The 27,967-nt window shown below is 39.5% G+C and overlaps 1 protein-coding gene across 1 annotated transcript in view; it reads left to right on the plus strand.

The window, feature by feature from the left end:
• The first annotated feature begins 949 nt into the window (after nt 1-949).
• The window catches only part of LOC126162367 (uncharacterized), a 98,824-nt gene continuing 71,806 nt past the window's right edge, over nt 950-27,967 (plus strand). Inside the window, 1 exon segment of the mRNA XM_049918821.1 lies at nt 950-1,113. Coding sequence (XP_049774778.1) covers nt 1,059-1,113 — 55 coding nt within the window. The 5' untranslated portion in view covers nt 950-1,058.

Below are 27,967 nucleotides of genomic sequence, written 5' to 3' on the forward strand. Positions count from 1 at the left end.
GCTGACATAATGTGAAGGAAACACAGAAAAATGGTGGTGCTGAAATTAAAATCAAGCATGATCTAAAAGTTTCAAAATTAGACATGAAACTATATTGTTCAGAAATAAATTCTGACATTAGTAGTGTAAGACTGATAGAAGAAAATATAATAATCATTAGCCTATATAGGTCTCCAAATGGGGATATAAATGTATTTTTTTGAACAGTTGTAGTTAGTAACTAAGTGACTTTTTAAAGTTTAAAACAAAACTTGTTATCTCTGGGGATTTTAATACTGAAATGGAAGATTCAAAGCAACAAGAGTCCAGAATGTTTCTTAATATATGAAGATCCTTAAAAATGAATAAGTGTCCTATTCGTTTGATGCATGTCTGGACAGTATTATTGTTAAATTACATAGAGAGGAAGTGTGGCTAGTGGAGATTTTGCAGCTGATGGTCCATTGCTTTTACCACTTTATCATAAGCAACCAACTTATTCCAATGAATTGAATGTGGCATGGGTAATGGTCAAAGAGAGAGGAGCACATTCTGTTATTTATTGACAAGCTAAAGAATGCAAATTGGGATTCTCTACATGTGTGTAAAGAGGTAAAACTGCAGTTGTAAATTATTTTGATGACTTAAAAAAAATGGAGACTTATGGTATTCATGTTCTCCACGAATTAAGGTTAATTCCTCATTTAAATATAAAAATACAAAAAATAACTGAGGGTCTCACAGAAATTAGAGAAAACATGCTTATAAATAAAAGTGAGGATAATTGAAGGGCTGAGCAAAGGGATTTTGTTTACAGTGCTTACCTTAGAAGTAAAAGTATTACAATGTTAAGCTCATACAAGCCAGCTTGTGAAAGGTACATAGAAGGTGCTCCAAATAAGTATGAGGCAGCATGGGAAGTTATTAGTGTCAACCTCTGCTTGTTCCAGGATAATTGAATGACTGCTTTGTCACATCTGCTTGGTCCCCAGCTGTTGGAAGAGCATTTATTTCATTGGGATAAATCCAAGCCAGATGAAGTCTGTAAAACTGTTTCCGAATTATCTAGTTCCAAAATTATGGACTGCTATTGGATGTCTCACTATGTCATTAAAAGAACAGTTCACTTGATAAGTAAGCCACTAAGTTTTATTTTTAATAAATGTTTAGAATATGGAGTTTTTCCAGATTCATTCAAAATCTCATAAATTATCCACATATTCAATAAGGATGGTAAACAACCCCTCCCCCCATCCCCAGAAGTACTGACCAGTTTCTGTTGTGCCAATACTCTCAAAACTATATGAATTACTCATGTGATTGTTTCCCATTTGTGGTAGATGGTGCTGTAATCAACAAATATCAATTGTGCCTGTTTTTGCAACTAACATATTGTTGCTATTGATGTTCAAACATTACTTGAGTATTGCTAATGTGATTGTACAATACACATAATATGGCTACACATTGACATTTCTGGCAAAAATCTACTTGTATGGTAACGTGATTTCTGTTCCCTAAGGGATTGATTGTGATGAGTCCCAAAACCATTGGAATGTTTGATTTCAGTGGCCACCCACAAATCCTGCCATCAGAGTGACTGATTTCAGTGTGTGTTTCCATCTAACCACCACAAGTCTCATGCTGGCTGCCACACAGCTACCAGCAGAATAAATACCACAACCATTGTGATAAGGTAAAATGCCCATAAGTGCTGGTGACAGGTACACTTGCCATGGATACTCACTAAAATCTAGCACCCAAGCGGTGAGAGGCAAGGGGACCCACTGATATCAAGCATCCCGACGTAAAACAGAAAACTGTTACATCAATGCTGTTATTCATGTATCAAGCTAAACTTACACAGATGGAAAAAAGTTGCAACACCAAGAAAGAAATGTACAACATAAATGAAAATTGGTAGCTCCATTTCTACGTCTGCAAGATTTGATCTATATAAAAATTTTGCATTGCATAAGAGTGGTGTAGTAACTCCACTTTGAAGGTTTGCTTTAAATACACAGTGCAATGGTCATTGAGCATTAGTTACCTTTAAGATTGGACGTAGTGAATTGATGTTAATCAAGAATGCCTTTAAGGCGACAAAGACACCATTATCTATACCTCACTGATTTTGAACGAGGTCATGCAGTAGGGCTAAGAGAAGCTGGATGTTTCTTGTATGATATAGCAGAAAGACTTGGCAGGAATGTAGCCACAGTACATGACGGCTGGCAGCAGTCATTATGAGAATGTGTGTCTGCAAGAAGACTGGGCTCTGGATGGCCACATAGCACTAGTTGGCACCAAAGTGATACAACAAATGTTACAAATTGGTTGCTTCAAGAATAAATTTCTTTACTTCCATTTATGATCACAAACTTGTTAAGTCCTCAGGCAACCAATTTTGGTCAGCAGTGACCATCTTTAGATCTGTTTTAAAAACACATACTAATATTACGAAGCCAAAGTGATTTTGTCAAAAGATGAACACAATATTTTGATGATGCCACTATGGCTTCATTATATTAGGACATATTTTTAAAACAGATCTGAAGATGGCCATTGCTGACCAAAACAGGTATTCTATCACAGACAGAAATAAAGAAATTATTCTACACTTTGTGAATCACTGTTCTGCTTGCAGCCACATCGCAGCTTGTGGTTACTTTCAGTTCTGCACTAGACATTTTGCATGGTGCATTCCAATGACCCCAAACCACCACCATTTGTGACTTTAGTCATGTCAAGCAAGAGCCTGTTGGAGGGCTGTTGTGTTTTCTGATGAAAGCTGGTTTTGCATCAGTGCCAGTGGTTGCCATGTGTTGGTTAGGGGGCCAGTTGAGGGCCTGCAACCAACCTGTCTGTATGCTAGATAGACTGGTCCTACAACTGGAGTTGTAGTCTGGGTTGTGACTTCGTGTGACAGCAGTTGCACTCTTGTGGTTATCCACGCACCCTGACTGCAAAATTGTACGTCAGTTTGGTGATTCAAACTGTTGTGCTACTGTTCATGAACAGCATTCCATGGGATGGTTTCCAACAGCATAACAACTGTGCACATACTGCTGTTGTAACCTAACATGCTCTACATAGTGTCAACATGTTGCCTGTGCCTGCATGATTACCAGATCTGCCTCCAATCGAGCAAATAAGGGACGTCATCAGATGACAAGTCCAGCATCATTGACAAATAGTATTAACTGTTCCTGTATTGACTGACCAAGTGTAATAGGCGTGGAACTCCATTCCACAAACTGACATCCGGCACCTGTAAAACACGAGGCACATTTGGATGGTTGCATTTAACATTCTGGCAGTTACTCCAGTTATTAAAGTACCACCATTTAACATTTGCTATGTCTTATCTCACAATTAAAATTAATGTGTGATCTTTCAGTGTTAATCACTTAAATATGCACCTAGACAAATTTATTCCCAAAATTTCATTACTGTACATTAATTATTTTGTGATATTGTGATTTTTTCTCCATCAGTGTAGTTTCTAACTAGACATTGAAGTGAGTAACCGTATTGTACTGTACAATCATATTTGCAACATTAAATTAAATTTCGAACATTAATATCATCCTTTAGAAAACAAAGGTTTACATTTACAACATAAAAAAATGTAGAATCAGATGCATCAGTTGCCAATCACAAAAACAGGCACACTTGATATTTGTCAATTACTGCACCTTCTACCACAATGATTTGAGTAAACTGCATATGTATTTTGGTGTAGAATCTGAATATGCAATAAAAAGTGGTTCTCATTTGAAAATACAAAATTGACCCTGTCCACAAATGAAGGCTGTGTAGGAGGTGACCAGTTGTAGCACAGACAGGTACCCTCTTTATGAACTATTCGCCTAGAACATTATTTTCATACAATGCATCTTTTTTGAGATATTTAGTTGTCTCAAGTTAGGAACAAAATTGGACCCAATACATTACCATTACGAATGCCTATGTTTATAAGTTTCTTCTCTGAAGATTGTTTTACTAAGGCCTTTTCATCAACAAGTGTGTGAACTGTCTCTACATTTTGCATCCTGTTTCCCAAGTAAGACTGGAACCACTTGTTTGCTATTCATCTTGCATCTAGTGCTTGTAGCTTGTTTAGTCATATTGTGTGGTAAACAGTGTTAAAAGCCCTGGAAACATCTAAGAATGTGTCTGAAACACAGTCATCATTGTCAAGAGCTGAAAGTACTACTTTTATCTCTGTAATGGCTTATATTGCACATCCCCTGCTTTCGGAACAAATGTGTGCTTTGATAGAAAGATTGTATTTATTCATGTGACTCATTAGTCTATCTTTCATGATTGATTCAGTTATTTTTGGTAATGCAGACAGTAGTGAAACTGACCTATAGTTTTGAATACACATTGCATTTCCTTTCTTTATCAAGAGCACAACTTGTGCAAACTTTAGGTACTCTGCAAGAATACCTGGACTGAGTGACTCATATATTGTGTTTGTCAATGGTTCTTGTATTCTGTCTGTGCATATCTCAGAACAAAGACTGTAACCTCATCAACCCCTGCTGCTGACTTATTGTTTTTTTTTTTTTTTAAATTTCTGCATTATCATCCTAATTTCAAGCTGTATTGTGGGAAACATAACACAGGTCCACAAAAAAATATTTTTTGAAAGTTGCTTGAAATTTTATAACAGAACTTAATGTACTTTTCAGTCATGTAGTCATGCAATCCATTTTTTTCTATCGCATCAGGTTTTCTCACAAAAAAGGGAGTATTTTTGGGTATAACAACATCATTTAGGCAATTTATCACATTTTTTCCAACGTTGATGAACCATGGACCTTGCCACCAATGTGGAGGCTTATGAGCCTCAACGATACAGATAGCCGTACCATAGGTGCAACCACAATGGAGGGGTATCTGTTGAGAGGCCAGAAGAGGGGCAGCATCCTTTTCAGTAGTTGCAGGGGCAACAGTCTGGATGATTGACTGATCTGGCTTTGTAACACTAACCAAAACGGCCTTACTGTGCTGGTACTGCGAAGGGCTGAAAGCAGGGGGAAACTGCAGCTGTAATTTTTCCCGAGGGTATGCAGCTTTACTGTATGGTTAAATGATGGCGTCCTCATTGGCAAAATATTCCGGAGGTAAAATAGTCCCCCAATCAGATCTCCGGGCGGGGATTACTCAGGGGGACGTCATTATCAGGAGAAAGAAAACTGGCATTCCGTGGATCGGAGTGTGGAATGTCATATCCCTTAATCGGACAGGTAGGTTAGAAAATTTAAAAAGGGAAATGGATAGGTTAAAGTTAGATATAGTGGGAATTAGTGAAGTTTGGTGGCCGGAGGAACAAGACTTTTGGTCAGGTGAATACAGGGTTATAAATACAAAATCAAATAGGCATAATGCGGGAGTAGGTTTAATAATGAATAAAAAAATAGGAATGCGGGTAAGCTACTACAAACAGCATAGTGAACGCATTATTGTGGCCAAGATAGATACAAAGCCCACGCCTACCACAGTAGTGCAAGTCTATATGCCAACTAGCTCCATAGATGAGGAAGAGATTGATGAAATGTATGATGAGATAAAAGAAATTATTCAGATAGTGAAGGGAGAAGAAAATTTAATATTTATGGGTGACTGGAATTCAATAATACGAAAAGAAAGAGAAGGAAATGTAGTAGATGAATATGGAATGAGGGTAAGGAATGAAAGAGGAAGCCGCCTGGTAGAATTTTGCACAGAGCATAACTTAATCATAGCCAACACTTGATTCAAGAATCATGAAAGAAGGTTGTATATGTAGATTACGTAATGGTAAGACAAAGATGTAGGAACCAGGTTTTAAATTGCAAGACATTTCCAGGGCAGATGTGGACTCTGACCATAATCTATTGGTTATGAACTGTAGATTAAAACTGAAGAAATTGCAAGAAGGTGGGAATTTAAGGAGATGCCACCTGGATAAACTGACAGAACTAGAGGTTGTAGAGAGTTTCAGGGAGAGCATTGGGGAACGATTGACAAGAATGGTGGAAAGAAATACAGTAGAAGAATAATGGGCAGCTTTGAGAGATGAAATAGTGAAGGCAACAGAGGATCAAGTAGGTAAAAAGACGAGGGTAGTAGAAATCCTTGGGTAACAGAAGATATATCGAATTTAATTGATGAAAGGAGAAAATATAAAAATGCAGGCAAAAAGGAATACAAACGTCTCAAAGATGAAATCGACAGTTATAAGAGTCGAAGGGCATGAAAGGGAAGCAGTGGTTGGGAAGGGAGTGAGGCAGGGTTGTAGCCTATCCCTGATGTTATTAAATCTGTACATTGAGCAAGCATGAAGGAAACAAAAGAAAAATTCGGAATAGGAATTAAAATCCATGGACAAGAGATAAAAACTTTGAGGTTTGCTGAGAACATTGTAATTCTGTCAGAGACAGCAAAGGACCTGGAAGAGAAGTTGAACGGAATGGACAGTGTCTTGAAAGGAGGATATAAGATGAACATCAACAAAACCAAAACAAGGATAATGGAATGTAGTTGAATTAAATCAGGTGATGCTTAGGGAATTAGATTAGGAAATGAGTCCCTTAAAGTAGTAAAAGAGTTTTGCTGTTTGGGGAGAAAAAAACTGATGATGGTCGAAGTAGAGAGGATATAAAATGTAGATAGACAATGCCAAGGAAAGTGTTTCTGAAGAAGAGAACTTTGTTAACATTGAGTGTAGATTTAAGTGTCAGGAAGTTGTTTCTGAAAGTATTTGTATGGAGTGTAGCCATGCATGGAATTGAAACATGGACGATAAGTAGTTTAGCCAAGAAGAGAAAAGAAGCTTTTGAAAGGTGGTGCTACAGAAGAATGCTGAAGATTAGGTGGGTAGATCACATAACTAATGAGGAGGTATTGAATAGAATTGGGGATAAGAGGAGTTTGTGGCACAACTTGACTAGAAGAAGGGATCGGTTGGTAGGACATGTTCTGAGGCAAACAAGGGATCACCAATTTAGTATTGGAGGGCAGCGCAGAGGGTAAAAATCGTAGAGGGAGGCCAAGAGATGAATACACTAAGCAGGTTCAGAAGGATGTAGGTTGCAGTAGGTACAGGGAGATGAAGAAGCGTGCACAGGATAGAGTAGCATGGAGAGCTGCATCAAACCAGTCTCAGGACTGCAGACCACAACAACAACAACAACATAAAATTTTATTTTATTTATAAATTATTTTCTAAACTACATTTCCAGTACATATCTCCATTTCTCTTTAAGCTCATAAGTCCTTACAATAACACTCTCACTTTCTGTCGAAGCTTCTTTTATTGCTTTTCCAGCTGTGGACTCGTTGAGGTTCATCTCTTTCTCTCATCCAGCAGTAGTCCGCTATCATGTTGATTTTCCATCTTCCTTGATATCTTATTTGCAATTCTTTGATGTCTTGGTGGAATCTTTCACCCTGCTCTTCACTTACATCACCAAGGTTTGCAGGGAAGTAGTCAAGATGTGAGTGGAGAAAATGAACTTTAGTGCTCATGTTTACAGCCCAGATTCTTAAAGCTGTCGAGCATGTCTGCGACGATTGTCTTGTAGTTTGGATCTCTTTTGTTTCCTAGGAAACCGGTAACAACTAATTTAAAAGAAGTCCATGCTGCCTTTTCTTTTGTTTCTGTTTTGTCCACAAAGTTGGGATCTGTCATTAGTTTTCTAATGTCTGGTCCGACAAAGGTTCCTTCCTTTAGCTTTGCCTTGGATAAACCAGGAAACTGTCCACAAAGATATCTGAAACACTCCCCTTCTTTTGGCAATGCCTTAACAAATTGTTTCATCAGCCCCAACTTAATGCGAAGTGGTGGAAGTAACACCTTTTTGGGGTCCACAAGGCTTTTCCTCTCAACATTTTTAAACCCTACATGTAAGGTTTTTCTCAAGGGCCAAGCTTTTTTTATGTAGTGTTGCTTTCTGTCTCTACTGTCCCATTCACAGAGAAAGCAAGTGAACTTTGTATAGCCACTTTGTTGATCAAGCAGCATTGAAATCACTTTTAAATCATCACATAGTGTCCATTTGTGGTCTGAATACAGAATTTGCTTAAAACCAGTTCAAAGTTTTCATAACATTCTTTTAAGTGAACTGGTATAGAATGTGCTTATTGCCATTGTGTAGAAGTACTGCTTTAAGGCTTCTTTTTGAAGAATCAATAAAAAGTCTCCACTCATCAGGAGCATATTGTATTTTGAAATGTGCCATAAGTTTAGGAACATCACTGCAAAACACCAGGTCACCTTCTTGAGAGAAGAAAGATACAAACTCCTTTTCCCTCAATCAATACCAAGAAAGGGATATGCCCGGAGCCAGCATATGTTTATCTTTCAATCTAGATCGTAAAACCTCTGCCGATTCTTTAGAAAGGCCTAGGTTTTTAATTAAATCGTTCACTTCAGGTTGTGAGAATGGAATGGGATCAGTTGTGCAAGGATTGTAGCAATCTCTGTCTTCTTCACTATCACCTTGCTGAGCCAATGGCCCATGACCATCTATATCATCCAAAGAATCTGGACGAGAGGGTATTGGTACTTCAGGTACGTGATGAACAGGACGAATGGCTGATTGAATGTTAGGGTAAGAAATATCCTTTTTGTTTTTCAAATTGAAACCTCATATGTTGCAAGAACAAACATAGCATCATCACTATGATTTTTGGGATTCCTCCAAACTATTGGTATTCCAAAACATAAGAACTGCTTTATACATTTGTCTCATTTCTTAAACACACACTGAACAAACTTTGTGTGGGGCCCAAGGCTTATCTTGATCACTTAACTTTATACCAAAATAGGTGAAATATACTTTTCCAACAAAATCGGAAATGTTTCTTTGTTGCTTTTTAATGGTATAATTACCACAAGTGTAGCAGAAGCAATCTGGCAAGTTTATACATCCTGTGGTAGCCATTGTCCATAAAACAACTTCACAACACAAGAAAACAGTCACTACTTTAAAGCACAAGTAAGAACAACACATGGACAGCACAGAGTGAAGAGGTACTGTGAACTGAAGGACAATAGCAGAAGCTCACTGCTTGGTGATGGTGGGGAAGGGGCAGTGTGACAAACAGGCACTGACATGAAAATACTGCTGATGTCTCCTAATTACTCTTTATTTTACATGTATCTGGTATGTTGTTGTTGTTGTCTTCAGTCCTGAGACTGGTTTGATGCAGCTCTCCATGCTACTCTATCCTGTGCAAGCTTCTTCATCTCCCAGTACCTACTGCAACCTACATCCTTCTGAATCTGCTTAGTGTATTCATCTCTTGGTCTCCCTCTACGATTTTTACCCTCCACGCTGCCTTCCAATACTAAATTGGTGATCCCTTGATGCCTCAGAACATGTCCTACCAACCGATCCCTTCTTCTGGTCAAGTTATGCCACAAACTTCTCTTCTCCCCAATCCTATTTAATACTTCCTCATTAGTTATGTGATCTACCCATCTAATCTTCAGCATTCTTCTGTAGCACCACATTTCAAAAGCTTCTATTCTCTTCTTGTCCAAACTATTTACCGTCCATGTTTCACTTCCATACATGGCTACACTCCATACAAATACTTTCAGAAATGACTTCCTGACACTTAAATCTATACTCGATGTTAACAAATTTCTCTTCTTCAGAAACGCTTTCCTTGCCATTGCCAGTCTACATTTTATATCCTCTCTACTTCGACCATCATCAGTTATTGTGCTCCCCAAATAGCAAAACTCCTTTACTACTTTAAGTGTCTCATTTCCTAATCTAATACCCTCAGCATCACCCGACTTAATTCAACTACATTCCATTATCCACGTTTTGCTTTTGTTGATGTTCATCTTATATCCTCCCTTCAAGACACTGTCCATTCCGTTCAACTGCTCTTCCAAGTCCTTTGCTGTCTCTGACAGAATTACAATGTCATCGGCGAACCTCAAAGTTTTTATTTCTTCTCCATGGATTTTAATACCTATTCCAAATTTTTCTTTTGTTTCCTTTACTGCTTGCTCAATATACAGATTGAATAACATTGGGGAGAGGCTGCAACCCTGTCTCACTCCCTTCCCAACCGCTGCTTCCCTCTCATGCCCCTCGACTCTTATAACTGCCATCTGGTTTCTGTACAAATTGTAAATAGCCTTTCGCTCCCTGTATTTTACCCCTGCCACCTTTAGAATTTGAAAGAGAGTATTCCAGTCAACATTGTCAAAAGCTTTCTCTAAGTCTACAAATGCTAGAAACGTAGGTTTGCCTTTCCTTAATCTTTCTTCTAAGATAAGTCGTAAGGTCAGTATTGCCTCACGTGTTCCAGTATTTCTACGGAATCCAAACTGATCTTCCCCGAGGTCGGCTTCTACTAGTTTTTCCATTCGTCTGTAAAGAATTCGTGTTAGTATTTTGCAGCTGTGGCTTATTAAACTGATTGTTCGGTAATTTTCACATCTGTCAACACCTGCTTTCTTTGGGATTGGAATGATTATATTCTTCTTGAAGTCTGAGGGTATTTCGGCTGTTTCATACATCTTGCTCACCAGATGGTAGAGTTTTGTCAGGACTGGCTCTCCCAAGGCCGTTAGTAGTTCTACTGGAATGTTGTCTACTCCGGGGGCCTTGTATCGACTCAGGTCTTTCACTGCTCTGTCAAACTCTTCACGCAGTATCGTATCTCCCATTTCATCTTCATCTACATCCTCTTCCATTTCCATAATATTGTCCTCAAGTACATCGCCCTTGTATAGACCCTCTATATACTCCTTCCACCTTTCTGCTTTCCCTTCTTTGCTTAGAACTGGGTTTCCATTGAGCTCTTGATACTCATACAAGTGGTTCTCCTTTCTTCAAAGGTCTCTTTAATTTTCCTGTAGGCAGTATCTATCTTACCCCTAGTGAGATAAGCCTCTACATCCTTACATTTGTCCTCTAGCCATCCCTGCTTAGCCATTCTGCACTTCCTGTCGATCTCATTTTTGAGACGTTTGTATTCCTTTTTGCCTGCTTCATTTACTGCATTTTTATATTTTCTCCTTTCATCAATTAAATTCAATATTTCTTCTGTTACCCAAGGATTTCTACTAGCCCTCGTCTTTTTACCTACTTGATCCTCTGCTGCCTTCACTACTTCATCCCTCAAAGCTACCCATTCTTCTTCTACTGTATTTCTTTCCCCCATTCCTGTCAATTGTTCCCTTATGCTCTCCCTGAAACTCTGTACAACCTCTGGTTCTTTCAGTTTATCCAGGTCCCATCTCCTTAAATTCCCACCTTCTTGCAGTTTCTTCAGTTTTAATCTACAGGTCATAACCAATAGATTGTGGTCAGAGTCCACATCTGCCCCTGGAAATGTCTTACAATTTAAAACCTGGTTCCTAAATCTCTGTCTTACCATTATATAATCTATCTGATACCTTTTAGTATCTCCAGGGTTCTTCCATGTATACAACCTTCTATCATGATTCTTAAACCAAGTGTTAGCTATGATTAAGTTGTGCTCTGTGCAAAATTCTACCAGGCGGCTTCCTCTTTCATTTCTTAGCCCCAATCCATATTCACCTACTACGTTTCCTTCTCTCCCTTTTCCTACACTCGAATTCCAGTCACCCATGACTATTAAATTTTCGTCTCCCTTCAGTATCTGATTAATTTCTTTTATTTCATCATACATTTCTTCAATTTCTTCGTCATCTGCAGAGCTAGTTGGCATATAAACTTGTACTACTGTAGTAGGTGTGGGCTTCGTATCTATCTTGGCCACAATAATGCGTTCACTAAGCTGTTTGTAGTAGCTTACCCGCATTCCTATTTTCCTATTCATTATTAAACCTACTCCTGCATTACCCCTATTTGACTTTGTGTTTATAACCCTGTAGTCACCTGACCAGAAGTCTTGTTCCTCCTGCCACCGAACTTCACTAATTCCCACTATATCTAACTTTAACCTATCCATTTCCCTTTTTACATTTTCTAACCTACCTGCCCGATTAAGGGATCTGACATTCCACGCTCCGATCCGTAGAACGCCAGTTTTCTTTCTCCTGATAACGACATCCTCTTGAGTAGTCCCCGCCCGGAGATCAGAATGGGGGACTATTTTACCTCCGGAATATTTTACCCAAGAAGACGCCATCATCATTTAATCATACAGTAAAGCTGCATGCCCTCGGGAAAAATTACGGCCGTAGTTTCCCCTTGCTTTCAGCCGTTCGCAGTACCAGCACAGCAAGGCCGTTTTGGTTATTGTTACAAGGCCAGATCAGTCAATCATCCAGACTGTTGCCCCTGCAACTACTGAAAAGGCTGCTGCCCCTCTTCAGGAACCACACGTTTGTCTGGCCTCTCAACAGATACCCCTCCGTTGTGGTTGTACCTACGGTACGGCTATCTGTATCGCTGAGGCACGCAAGCCTCCCCACCAACGGCAAGGTCCATGGTTCATGGGGGGGGGGGGTATCTAGTATACAAATGGCTAAATAACAGTTCATGGAGATCCTAAAAACCAAAATTCAAACTCATTAGAGTGCTGAAAAATTGAAAAAAGCTAAAACTAGACTATCAGTTTGTGAAATAACTGTACATGATGGAATTTTCTCACTATTTTTCCTGAAATCAACATTGAAAACACTATAAAAATCACTTAATAAATTTGAAAAAAAAATTTTATGTAGCAGACCTGTGTAATCATTATATTTCCTGCGTATATTATTGTAGGTTTTACATGTGTTTTAGGAAGATTTTCTTATATTTGCTCTGCAATCCCAGAGAAATAGTCATTTGCAATATTTGCCAATTATATATTATTTTGCCAATGAATGATGGTTTTGCAGCAAACAGTACCCTCCTGTATATTTTTATACTAGTAACAGTAATCAAGGAACTGTGGATTAGTGCAGTACTTTCATAAAAAGTGAGAAATTTAAGTGTCTGGGTGGACTTTCTAATACCCAGAGCTATCTATCTTTTTTCTGTAGCTGCTGTTGTGGGAATGGCTACTTTTAATAATTTCTTCTAAAAAATTAATTTAAACAATGTCCAGGATGTAGAGATTGTAGCACTTACATTGTTTTCCATTTACACTTCATTCCTGGTTTCATTTGACAGTGCTCTAGAAGAAAGATGTTTTTTACAATCTGAGAGGATCCTTTTGTGGATGCAGGTTTTGCTAAGCCTGTCTTTAGCTTTGTTATCTGGCAGTAATGATCATGAAGGTGAGATTTCTTATAAATCCAATTTCTCCTGACAATGTATGTAAGTGCATGGTCTAAAACAGATGTTGAATTTTTTGGTACCCTAGTTGCTTTGTACCTCCTAGGAGACAACAGCTGGCAAACGTGCAACACACTTACGTCTTGTGGGTGGCCACATTTCAGGTACTATCTGCTGTGACAGGCACACACACCTGCTAACCAAACAATGATCCGTGCTCAGCCTTCATGTTGGTAACTGTCCCAGATAATAACATCAACAATAATAGCAACATACCAATTTGTCGTCACCAGAGCCTCTGGTAGAAGCATCAGGCCTGCTGCCAACAGCGTGTGTGCTTCTACAACCACAGTACTGTAATTGTGGGCACTGTTTTCCTATGACGTGTCATATTCTCACCAGCAGCTCGCATCGTATCCGTGCGCCACGACATTATTTAGGCCGGCGCTCAACCACTGATTGGCTATTGAGTCTCAGCTGTTGTGCCAGTTATCCCTTTGACCTCTCTGGACCAGGTGCCAGCTGCTGCATTGCTGCATCCACAGCCCACCAATCAGAAGCTCACTAAGGAATTGTTATCAGGCAGTCACTGGGCTTGTTTATCTTCCAGTCCTTCCAAGTGACTTTACTTCTTCAGACTTCAGCCTTTTGCCAACTAAGTACTGATATTGTGATTAACATTTCTAAGTTACAATCAGCACTGAATTTATAAATGACCAACTTAGTGAATTTAAACTAGAACATTTGTTTCTCATCTTCTCATCTCAGCCTCCATCTACTAATTCATTATTGGCTTTCCTCGTAAACAACTGACACCATGAAGGAGCTTTTTTCATGTTCTTTAATATTCTAATAAAACTATTCTTCACTGTTTACCCTTTCAGTGTTTTCACTGCACCTCCAGCAGCACACAACACATCACTAATAGCAGCTTTTAACATTTGTGCCATGCCAAAAGTGCTCAAAATGTTTAGGAATTTATGACTAATTTCAACCTAAACACATGTGTTAATATTCATGTCTCCTCGTATTATTACGCTAGTTTTGGGGGCTGAGACTGTTACTAGAACTTTAGTTAATTTGATTAAGAAAGTCTCCAATAACCACAAGGTGAGTAGTGCACAAACAGAATAATTAAATTCTTATAGACATCTCGCTTTGTTAGTTCAGTGACTGCCAGTTGAAAAAGTTGATTTACACTAAATGTGTGTACTAAGTAACTTAACAGTGTTTAGTTCCAAGTTTAACAAAATAGATAAATCTTTGAGTATCACCTATGTTATTTTATTAGGCGCGTTATTATATTATGTGTGCTCTGGTTCATGGTGGAGGATACATTGTTCCACCACTAGTCAAATTTTCCTTTCCTGTTATTTCATTCGAAAATGGAGCAAGGGACTGTATGCCTTTGTACAAGCCCTAATTTCCCTTATCTTTATGGTCTGTGGAACCGGTAGAATCATTCTGGAGTCAGCTTCAAATGCTGCTGCTTTTAATTTTCTCAGTAGTGTTTAATGAAAAGAATGCCATCTTCTGTCCAGTGATTTCCATTTGATTTCATGAAGCATCTCCATAATACTTGTAAATTGACTGAACCTCCCAGTGACAAATCTAGTAGCACACCTATGAATTGCTTTGAAGTCTTTCTTTAATCCAACATGGTTGGGATCCAAAACACTCTAGTACTACCCCTCAAGTGTGGGGTGCACTAGAGTTATGTATGTGGTCTACTTTACACACTTTCCTAAAATTCTCCCAATAAACAGAAATGGACCATTCACCTTCCCAACTACACTCATTACATGCTTGTTCCATTTCATATCACTTTGCACTTTTAAACAGAAATTTAATTTACCTGACTGTGTCAAGTAGCACACTACTTATGCTGTTTTCAAACACTACAAGATTGTTTTTCCTAGTCATATGAATTAACTTACATTTTTCTACATTTAGAGCTATCTGCCATTCATCACACCAACTAGAAATTTTGTTTAAGTCATCTTGTATCCTCCTACAGTCATTCAGCGATGACACCTTCCTGTATGCCACAGCATCATCAGTAAACAGCTGTAAATTGCTGCTCACCCTGTCCATCAGATCATTTATGTATATAGAGAATAAGAGCAGCCCCATCACACTTCCCTGGGGCACTCTTGACAATACTTTTGTCTCTGATGAACACTCACTATGAAGGACAATGTACTAAGTCCTATTACTTAAGAACTCTTGAAGCCACTCACATATCTGGGAACCTATTCCATATCCTCGTACCTCCATTAACAGTTTGCAGTGGGACACCACATGAAACACTTTTTGGAAATATAAGAATAAGGACTCTGTCTGTTGCCCTACATCCATGGTTCACAGGCTGTCATTTAAGAGAAGAGCACAAACAATGCTTTCTAAAACCATCGTGATTCATGGACAGAAGCTTTTCCATCTCAGGGAACTTCATTATATCCTAACTGAGAATATGTTCAAGAATTTTGCAGTGGACTGATATTAATACTGGTCTACTATTTTGCATGCCTGTCCTTTTAACCCTTCTTATATGCAGGAGTTGCCTCCGCACTTTCCGGCTGCTCCGGACTTTGCACTGGGTGAGAGATTGGCAATAAATGCAAACAAAGTGAGGGGCCAGTGCCATAGATCACTCTTTGTACTCTACGGCATTGGCTCCTCACTTTGTAAAACCAAATTGAGATTCCATCTGGACCGTGTAACTCATTTGTTTTCAACTCTTTTTAGTTGTTTCACAACGCCAGGAACGACTAATTCCTATATCCTCCAAGTGGGAGTCTGCGATGGTCAAACAACAGTACGTTCTAATGATCCTCCTGTGTAAATGACCTCTTGAAAGTTAAACTTAAAACATCAGTTTTCCTGTTGCTATCATTCATTATCACACCAGAGTAATCAACGAGTGTCTGGATTGGAATCTTCAACTTGCTTACTGATTTTGCATGTGACCAAAATTTTCTTATGTTTCTGAAAGACCTTTTGGAATGTAACAATACCAGAGAAGGAAAGTTGCTACTCACTATATAGCGGAGATGCTGAGTCACGATGCGATAGGTACAATAAAAAGATTCACACAATCATAGCTTTCGGCCATTAAGGCCTTTGTCAGTAGTACACATACACACACACACACACACACACACACACACACACACACACACACACACACACACACACACGCGCGCGCGCAACTTGCACACACGTCTGCAGTCTCAGAGAGCTGAAACTACACTGACAGTGACTGCGACTCAGCATCTGCGCTATATGGTGAGTAGCAACTTTCCTTCTCTGGTATTGAAAGGCCTTCTGCTAACATATGATGTTGCTACTAGCTGCATGCTTCACACATCGATATTTTTACAAATGCACGAATCTCTGCTGACTTTTGGCTGTCATCATTTGCACTTTCTCTTTTGAACCCAGAGTGCAACAGTCTTTGTTTCCTAGTTGACTAGATGCCAAGACAGTAGGTGTACTTGGTTGAGTGCTATTTTCTTTCTTTATATGAAGATAGATTTGGACATAATACTTTCAGTGTTTGAAATCTACCTCATTAATGATGGTTAGTGGGTAGTGTCAAATAATCAGAAAGGCTACAGACAGTTCAACTACATTATCATCTTAAGATTGAAAATGACATTCGATCGAACACACATACTGCCTTTGCATCCCCCAGATCATCTGAGTCACTCACATTTTTAATACAAAAATATCTTTTCCTACATCACTTAACCTTTTCTGCATTTGAAAGAAAGATCCAGGGTACCTGTAGCATATTACCAACTCAATCACGTTAGCCAGACTGAAGGCCCATAGATCACAATTGTGACTTATCACTATGATGTGGAATGAGTCAGTTTCATAATAATTACAGTAAACTTTTTTCACAATACTTTCTCAGTGGAAACTATGGCAACACACTGACCATGTATATGATCTTTTAAAGTTATGCACTGTATTTTTTAAATACATACAGTGATTTATGTACTGGATATTCAGTAATACTTGTATGGGTAGAAAGAGCTTTGAAGCAGATATGATTTCACATTGTGTCTGAAGTTAATTTCATTATCTGTTAAATTCCTTATATCACTGGATAAGTGGTCAAAGAGTTTTTTGGGTGAATACGTAATTCCTGTCTGTGCTGCACTAAGGCTGAGTGATGGATAGTGTAAATCGTTTCTCCTTCTAGTATTATATTTGCAAATGTTACTGTTGTTTTCAAACTATGATTGTTAGCAACAAAGAGCATAAGGAAGTAAATGTACTGTGGGGCTGTTGGCCAGTACACACAACTGTTTTAAGAGCTATCTACATGAGTTATTAAAATGCAAACACATATTATCCTTGTTACATGCTTCTTTGCAACAAATACTTTTCTCCCTAATGATGATTTACTCCAGAATAGGATGCTGTAAGACATTGAAGAATGAAAGTAGCAAAAGTCAACTTTTTGCCAGTCTATAACCCAAAATCTGATATTATCCGTAATTCAAAAGTTGCAGAGCTTATAATTTTAAGATGATTTGTAAGAGATGACTTCTAATTTCTGTCATAATCAACATAAACTGTGAACAGTGTGGAACCATGTCGCTAGATCAAAGATAATAATAATAATAATAATAATAATAATATTTATTCAACATCGAATAATCAAATACAATCCCTAGAAATAATACAGTTTCAGGACATCATACAGATAATTCTTCTGAATACGTCAGTTTATAAATTACAAACTAAAGATTTGTTTGTATTAATAAATTTTACATTTTGATGGATTTTACATTTGGTAGTATACAATCACGATATTAAAAATATTGTTTTTATCAACATTATATTAGTTGTAGGTTACTTAAAACTATGAGCTTGACATACTTATGAAGCACTTTTCATACGGATATAATACTCGTCTAGGGAATAAAAAGGGTTTTCAATTAGAATTCTTTTTAGCTGATCTTTTAATTTGTTAGTAGGAAGGGCTGTGAGACTTTTTGGTAGGGCATTGGCTAGCTTCAGCCCAGCATGAAGTGCATTTTTTTCATATAAAGCTGTTCTGTGGCTATTTACATGGTATCAGAACTTTTGCCTTGTATCATACTGGTGCAGGTCACAGTTGAAATTTGGATTTATTGTTTTCACAAGCAATATAACTTTCAATATGTATACACCTATAATGGTAAGCACACCTAATTTTGGGAACAGATTCCGACATGAATCTCGAGGTTTGGCACCACAAATAATTCTGATAACTTTTTTCTGTAGTATTAATAATTAGGTAGTATTAATAATTAGGTTGGCTTGAGTTCAAACAAGATGAAAGAGAAGAATTTCACCATGATAAAATAACCAACATAACAGCTGTTGGCTTGAGTTCAAACAAGATGAAAGAGAAGAATTTCACCGTGATAAAATAACCAACATAACATGAATGTGAACAGTATTCATTTACCAGCTTTTAGAAGTTTTCCCATGTATCACCATCCCTTGTTGATAAAAATAATGACATATAACTTGTGAATAACATATAACATGTACCTGTAGTGATTATAGACCACATAACAGTGATCTTCACACAACAGGTATGTGTAAAATTGACATTTGTGCTGATACCCAAGGGCAAGGGATAGCCTCTGAACTACAAAGTGTACCTAGACATGAGATCAACAGCATGGTAAAACCAGGCACAAATTTCAAGGCAGCAGTTGTACTCAGTCATGGTAAAATTTCAGGGCTAAACAGTAGTGACTTTTCTGTCTGTCTTGTGGGGACAAACAGCGTAGCAAAGAACAGTGCGAAAGATTTCATGATTTCCCATAAACAAAGACTGCACATACTCAGAAATACGAATGTGATCATTTTTTCTATGTCCCATCATCACAAACTATGTAATTAGTCCCATCTGAATAAGGAAATAGAAAAAACGAATAATCTGTGCAAAGTGTGTGCAGGGAATTTAAAAAATGTAACATACATTTATGTCCTCGGAGTCTTTTGGCTTTTCACCATCTGGTACACAAGAAAGCAGCCTGGAACACATTAGTACACAGTCCAAAGATTATTTCTAATGACAATCACCTACAGTCTAAATGCAGGATTTGAGATGTATGTTGAGAGAGAATGGTTACAGGAAGGGATACAATAAAAATACTTTCAGGTGCCAGTGATGAAGGACCGCTTGTGAATCAAGAGAAGAGGCAAAGCCAGCTGTTTCCAGCCATACTGTGGACTAACGAGCAGCAAGTTATGACATATACTACAGAGACATGGACTGAGATCAGTGTTCCAACTCGTCTCCAAAACATGAGATATGCTGTAACCTGTTTAAGACAACATCGCTCTTTGTGCACCTAGTGTGTATGACATCCCTTGAAAATGTGAAAGCAGCTATGTGGGTTAATCTATTTGCACAGTTTCAAAGTGTTGTACTGAGCACAAGTGGCATATGAAACAAAGGGAGCTTGACAAGTCAGTCATAGCTGACCGTTGCCTGCTAAATAGATGCAAAATATAGTTTGAAAAGATGAGAGTCTTGGCACATTTATCAACATATTGGGATTCCATTGCAAAGGAGGCAGCTGAGATTAGAATAAACAGCAGCAATTTTAAGAGAGACCAGAGGTACACTCTAATACACATTTAGTAGGCATGGGCGCAGCATTGGGTGTCAAAAGAAAGCAAAGACGGGTGATTGACACTTCTAGGTAGGTGGGAGCAGCAGTTTCACATGGTGTGCTGGCCCTTTGTGCCACTTGACATTAATCTGCCCCACGGTGGGTCAGAGCTGCTAAGAGTTACCCATCTCGCCTTCCATGCAGGCGTCATTATGGCCCTCTCTGATTGGTGTTAGATGCTGCAATCATGCCCATATTAAGGATACAAGGTACTTATAAATGATGGAAAAATCAATTTTTTATGAATTTATTAAATTCTATAGTATTTCCTGATTGCATTGACATATACGTTATAGGGTTTCAAATGAAAAATGACATATATATAACAAATTTTAAAGTTACGATCATGTTTGCCCTCGCCCCTTTATTTCTGTTACAGAAACCAGTATTATTTTGAAAATAACTGTGAACTTTCTGTTTCCAGCAATTATATGCATGATACAGTGTATATGTTGGTAACAGTGCAGGTTTCTAGTGTCTGTAAATGATTATCTTAGCTAGCATTTACTTTTGTTTTGCTGAAGCAGTTTGTTCATGTGTTACTGAATGTTTGTTGTCCAAGTGCTACATATATTTGTGGAAGTGCTTATCCTTTAGTGTGCAATAAATACAAACTATGCCACACATCAAGAAACTCAATAAAAGGGAATTCCTGTTCACAAACAAAGCAAGCCACACTGTTGAAAGTAACCTATGTATCGATTCTTCAGGGAAGAAACACCCAAATGGCACACCTCCTGGTGATTCGAATTTTTGTGTTAACAATAACACTTTTTGTAGTGGATTTGTTGTTGCTGATGTGGGCATCTTATCTTATTTGATAAAGGGAGTGGCAAAATGTAAACAATGTGACGATGTAGGCTGTCTGGAAATAACTGAACAACATAGTAGCAGGAAGGTTTTTGCACCAAATTAATTGTTCTGTGTAGATCCTGCAATAAAGTTGGTGTACTAGATGCAGTGATATGTTTCAATGATGGAGTGATAGGAAGGTTGGAAGTCCTGAGAAATTAGGCATAAAATATGGCTCTAATATGGAAGATCAATTGCTTGTGTATGACAGACAACGGATGCATGACGCTGAAAGATTCACTCTTCAAGTTACCAAAGAAGCAAGAAATGCTAAAAGGATAAAAGGAATGCCAAGAGGAAGCTTGAAGATGAAGAAATGCTGCAGAAAGAAAACTATGCTTCAGGAATATTCTGAGGCACAGTTTAATTGGACTCATAGAGCTAAGCTTTATTGCAGAATAAACTAAATTATAGAGTAAATAACATTTTTATTAGGAAAAAATTATAAAAATTAAAATGTAAGACATGATATTTTTTATCATTGTAATGTACATAATAGGTGGAATTAAATAGGTCTAGTACCTCAGCTATCATGTCATGCATATCTTGTAAAAGTTTGGTCTCCTTCAAATGTATAACATTAGGTTAAATGGTACCTCAATTTAAGGAAGCATTTTGGAAAAAAATTGCATCAATTTCATTGTAATTTATCAAATCACTCTAATCAGGTTCAAAAATATCAAAAATACTTCTAATTTGTTTAGAAAGTGTGCTGCATTACCTGATATCAACAAAAAAAACTGTAAAACATATACATTATAAACAGCGCCTGAAAGATAGGTGTTGATTTTTACGTAATATTGAGCTGGAAAAGTACCCTGTATCCTTAAGTGGAGAACAGTACCAGCCCTGGTAGTTAGGCATTTTCACTCATGACAACAATGGTGGAGATAACCATCAAGAGCCGGCCAGAGTGGCTGAGCAGTTCTAGGCGCTACAGTCTGGAACTGCGCGACCGCTACAGTTGCAGGTTCGAATCCTGCCTTGGGCATGGATGTGTGTGATGTCCTTAGGTTAGTTAGGTTTAAGTACTTCTAAGTTCTAGGGGACTGATGACCTCAGCAGTTAAGTCCCATAATGCTCAGAGCCATTTGAACCATTAACCATCAAGAGCTTGAGTATTTTATTCAAATTGGGGCAGCTTAAAAACCAAGAATATTTTATCCAACATACATTGATAAAAGCATAATATGGAAAATATTTCATATAGCATGTGGTTTCCGCATCAACAGACTGGGAAAGGCATTATTTTAGTTGTAAGATCTCACATATAGTTCATATGAAATCAAACATGCAGCAAGGTGTTAAGCAAATTATACCTTTGAAAGATGAAAGTGAAGTGTGTCTAGAATTAAGCTTACAATGTGACGAAACAGTAGTGATTTTTATCAAGACGAAGAGTGATGCTGGAAATGCTTTTTTTTTTAGCAGAAGTAAACATTCCAATAGCTCCAACTTAGACAATTAGTGTGTGTAATACAGATATGCCACATGAGTGCTCGCTTGAGAAAGAGAATAGTTATAAAATATTTATGTTCCTGCAATTTAATATGTACTGTATGAAAAATAAACTATTAGAACTGGAATGTTTTTGTAGCATTAAGGATGTAGATGTGATATGTGTGTCAGAACAATGGCTAACAGAAAATCAAGTTGACACTTTTGTTCCTCAAGAATATGTTGTAGCTGACATAATGTGTAGGAAACACAGAAAAATGGCAGTGCTGAAATTAAAGTCAAGCATGATCTAAAAGTTTCAAAATTAGACACGACACTATATTGTTCAGAAATAAATTCTGACATTAGTAGTATAAGACTGATAGAAGAAAATATGATAATCATTAGCCTATATAGGTCTCCAAATGGGGATATAAATGTATTTTTTTGAACAGTTGTAGTTAGTAGCTAAGTGACTTTTTAAAGTTTAAAATGAAACTTGTTATCTCTGGGGGTTTTAATACTGAAATGGAAGATTCAAAGCAACAAGAGTCCAGAACGTTTCTTAATATATGAAGATCCTTAAACCCTTAAAAATGAATAAGTGTCCTATTCATTTGATGCATGTCTAGACAGTATTATTGTTAACTTACATAGAGTAGTTTGGTTTGCTGAACACTGATTGGAAGTGCCATTCTACCAGATTGTTTGTTTTTAAGACTGCAAAAATTCTGCCGTAATGATCAGTAGGACCTTGATAATCCAGCATATTTCATAATCTGTCATTCACAGATCCCTGAGCAAGGTTAGGTTTAAGAAAACTGGTTTAAAAAGGGATATAAGCAAAAACCTACATTTTTAATGTACAAATACAAGCAACTGTATTTATTAAACACAACAGGAGAGATAACACTGTAAAAAAATAAAAGTATGTGTTATTTCTCTGTAAAAACAAAACTTAATTACAGCTCGAATACTGCATGCTGTATTAAATCAATTTGAAAAGATCAAGAACAAGCTAATTAATAAAATAAAAACTAATACCAAGAATTTGGCATACTTTAATTGTCTTTAGGAGCAGCACAGATATCTGACATTTTTGAGGATAAAGAATATGTCTGTATGGTAACTACAATTGATGGTTTAGCTGAAATTTCCTTCTGAGCCCTCTGGAACATTGCAGAAATGGTAACTTGTTTCTTGGATTTATCTCTTTTTTGACAAAAATTATTTTGTATGATATGCAGATTCAGAAATTTAGAAGCGTTGTATTGTTTGCTATACTTAGCGAATTTCACAAAAGTGTTTAAGGTCTCAGTAACCAAACCCAAGAGATGCAAGTTGGAGACATTCCTTCTTCTTTGTCACTGCCAGTTTCTATTGCCTCTTGTGGGTTGAAAGTGCTTTGTAATTTTTATATCTTCAAATTTAACACATATTTCGGACAACACAACAACACATATAAGTCACTGAGTAAGTTGACCTGTGTACAAGTCGGCATTCGATTAAACACTGAGTCTCAGTCTAGCGGCCGCTGCTCGGCTGGCCGCTTAGGTGGCGCAGCTGCTGCCTGGCTGGTAGACAGCGCCGCACGTAGAGGACGTGCGTAATTGCGCGGTGGCACTTTGAATAATCGGCGAGTCACAACACTTTTCCCCCCTTTGAAATTGTTGCTCTGGTCTTGATGGAGGTGTCCTGGAGATGGCTAACGTCCATAGGCGTTGTTTGACTCGCCGCAAAGTCTCGAGGAGGAGGCTTCCCGTACGGACGGAAGTGTCCCCGATGATAACGGGTCGAGATGACAGGAGACGTAGGGGTTGAATCTGCTGGGGCCCCCTGCACCAATCTGCCCGTTGCGGCAAGTCCAGTTGATATGACAGGAGACATGGGCGATGTGTCGGCATCTGTTGGAGGAGGAGGCGAGTAGATGTACTCTGACAGAGGACGGTCCTCCGGTTCCTGCATGGGCACGTCTCCTGGTGGCGTCCGTTCTGGTGCTGGCATCGCGATGACGGTGAGAGGGCTGCGTTGTGAGTATTGAGAGATGCCAAGATCCCGAGCATCAGGTAGAGCCAAAGGTGGTGTGGCGGCATTCGGAACAGGCGTTGCTGGCACCCGAGGCCGAAGCTGGTCCGAATGACGCACTGCAACACCCGTGTCCGTCTGGATTTCATACAGGCGTCTGCCACGGTGTCGTAAGATGCGGCCCGGGCTCCATTTTGGCCGCCAGCCATATCCCCGTACCCAGACGAGGTCGTCGGCGGTGAACCGGCCAAGTGAAGGCACCTGCGGCCGTGAGGTGGGAGGCCGCAGAAGATGAAGCAGCGTGCGGGGCTGTCGGACATGTAAGAGCTCAGCCGGGCTGTGATCGCCCATGGGGGTGAAACGGTAAGACGCCAGGAACTGGAGAAGCGCGTCATCAGCAGCAGAAGAAGTCAGAAGTTTCCGCATCTGAGCCTTAAATGTGCAGACCAGTCGTTCAGCCTCACCGTTGGATTGTGGATGGAACGGTGGGGCCGTGACATGCGTAACACCGTGATGAGCACAAAAATCCGCAAAGTCGGAAGAGGCAAATTGCGGACCATTATCAGTAACAAGAGTAGAGGGGAGGCCTTCCAAAGAAAAAATGCGGGCGAGAGCACTGGTGGTTGCCGCGGTGGTAGGTGACGTGCAACGGACAATGAAAGGAAAGTTAGAATAGGCGTCAATTACGAGGAGCCAATAAGTACCTATAAAGGGTCCTGCAAAGTCAGCATGAATGAGCTCCCAGGGCTTCTCAGGCGAAGGCCACGGTGACAAAGATGACTTCGGGGCAGCGGCCTGTGACGCAAAAGGGCCGCAGGCAGCGACCATGTGTGCGATGTCAGAGTCGATGCCAGGCCAGTACACATGACGGCGTGCCAGAGATTTTGTGCGAGACACACCCCAGTGCCCCTGGTGAAGGAGGCGCAAGACCGAAGCACGCAAAGACGCAGGTACCACAACACGCGGCGAAGCATTGTCAGTGGAGAGGAGGATAACACCATCCCTAGCCGTGAGGCGGTAGCGCAAAGTGTAGTAGTTCCGCAACGGATCAGAAGTCTTAGCGGACGGGTGATCTGGCCAACCCTTCTGAATACAGCGTAAAACCCGGGAGAGGGTAGGGTCAGAACCCGTAGCAGCCGCCAGCCTGTCCCCAGTGATGGGGAACCCGTCCACAACCCGTTGCTCGGCAACATCCAGGTGGAAACACAAAAGTTCGTCCCTATCGAATGCCTGATCAGGACCCATGGGAAGGCGAGACAAAGCATCAGCATTCGCATGTTGAGCCGTTGGCCGGAAATGAATCTCATAATTGAAACGGGACAAGTAAACAGCCCAACGTTGGGGACAATCCTCGCGTGAATGTTTCGTAAAACACCGCGGACATGAAGGAAGTTGCCGGGGATTTTGCTGCAGTTTCTTAGTGGGTTGTTTACGGCTAGGATGAGGCTGCGCGTGGGAGCGCACTGCGGCCACGTCGGCCGGCGGGGACGCGCCGCACGCGTCGTCAACAGTGCACAGAGGTTGTATGTCCCCGACGTCACCCCACGCTTCTATTTGCGCCCCAGCGGCGCGAGAAATTTCAAAAGACTGCGCAATGGAGAGAACTTCATCTAGAGTCGGATTCGCCAACTGAAGGGCACGTTGCCGAACTTCTTTGTCGGGCGCCGACCGGATAATAGCATCCCGTACCATGGAATCGGCATAGGATTCTTTGTGAACATCAGTAACAAATTGACACTTTCGACTGAGGCCGTGAAGTTCAGCAGCCCAAGCGCGATAGGACTGATTTGGTTGTTTTTGACAACGATAAAAGGCAACACGAGAGGCTACCACATGCGTTTGCTTTTGAAAATAGACAGACAGAAGTGAGCACATTTCAACAATGGACAAAGACGCAGGATCCTTCAAAGGAGCCAATTGCGACAACAACCGATACATTTGAGGTGAAATCCAGGAAAGGAACAGAGACTTACATGGTTGTTCGTCCGTGACATGAAATGCCAAGAAGTGCTGTCGAAGACATTTTTCATAATCAGACCAGTCTTCCGCCGTCTCGTCGTAAGGTGGAAAAGGAGGTACAGCCAACGACGAGAAACGCCCCGCATTGGACGCCGCGACGAAATCGCGAATCGCCGCTGTTAGAAGCGTTTGCTGTTCAAGGAGATTTTGCAAGAGCTGCTCGACAGTAGCCATGGAACCCTGTGAGTCAACGGTGAAAAGGAAAGATCCCATCCTCGTCGCCAATTTTTATATCTTCAAATTTAACACATATTTCGGACAACACAACAACACATATAAGTCACTGAGTAAGTTGACCTGTGTACAAGTCGGCATTCGATTAAACACTGAGTCTCAGTCTAGCGGCCGCTGCTCGGCTGGCCGCTTAGGTGGCGCAGCTGCTGCCTGGCTGGCAGACAGCGCCGCACGTAGAGGACGTGCGTAATTGCGCGGCGGCACTTTGAATAATCGGCGAGTCACAACAGTAATATTACATTGTCGGTCATTTCTTCTTTGATAGCTTCATTTTTGTCCATGTCTTGTCAACTTTTTCTGCTGATAACACACTTGGTTCATTAACAGAAGCAGAATTTATCATTCGTACAATTTCAGAGTGAACAGTTGTTAAATCATCATCATTTACGTCGCTTTCCATCTCAGCTTCTTTGGCAGGTTTAGACCACAGTTTTCTCCGATCTCAGTGCGATGTTGTATTTTTCACAGAGATCCAAGCAACTGCAGCCATGAAAATAGTGTCTGTAATGTTAAAATTGTGCTGGAACTCTTTGACACTGCAATCTCAGTTTTGCAACTTTTACACAACCATTCCTCTATAATATCACTTTAAATTTTGCATGACCCCTTTGCCGGTGGGTTTGATTAGTGGCAGAACATTGGCTGGAAGAAATTTGGCAAAAATATTACCTGACACAAGCTCTGATTCGAAGGGGTGAGCTTGGCAGTTGTTCAGGAATGGAGAACCACCTTAGAATTTGCTGGTAGCCCCTTTTTTATATTTTCTTTCACAACTGGAACAAAATGGTCAAATAACAAGTCTTTGAACAACTCAGCTTTCATCCATGCACTAGCCCATGCACAATAAATAGCCTGCATATGTGTAACATTTTTAGAGGGTTTTGGCTTCTGATATTTCCCAGTCACAAACAAAGGCAGTTTATGATCACTTGAAGCATTTTCACTTGCTAAGATGATCATTCTGTCTGTATTCTTTTAAAACCCTTTGCACTGGACTCCTCAGTTCCTGCCAAGATTGAATTGGCAAACACTGCCACAACATGCCAGTCTCATCAGTGTTGTAAATTTTGTGCGGGAACATCTTATGCTCATCAAGAAGATTTTGAAATGTTGTTTTGTACGCATTAGCAGCAGCCCATCAGCAGATTCAATTTCACCAGAAATGTCTAGTTTACAGATGCCATGATGAATTTTGAAGCCACACCTTTGAGAATGAAAGAACATCATATGTGAACAGATCTAACTCCCTGTGAAAAAATTTAGCCTTTTTAATTAACGTAGACCCAGTTATTGGCTTCCCCCCCCCCCCCCCCCCCCCCTCCCTCTGTTCTCTTTGCACTGAACCATTTACACAAAACTTCATCTAGAGTTTCCAACTTAGGTTTCTCTTTAGTGTTTGCCGATTGTGACACACATTTTTGAAGCTGTTTTTTTTTTTTTTTTTTTAAATATCATGTATGGTTGAAGATGAGATATTAAATTCATTCATAATATTGTTTTGATTCTCACCTTTTT

This window comes from Schistocerca cancellata, chromosome 2, assembly GCF_023864275.1.
Source record: "Schistocerca cancellata isolate TAMUIC-IGC-003103 chromosome 2, iqSchCanc2.1, whole genome shotgun sequence".
Classification (NCBI taxonomy): Eukaryota; Metazoa; Arthropoda; class Insecta; order Orthoptera; family Acrididae; genus Schistocerca; species Schistocerca cancellata.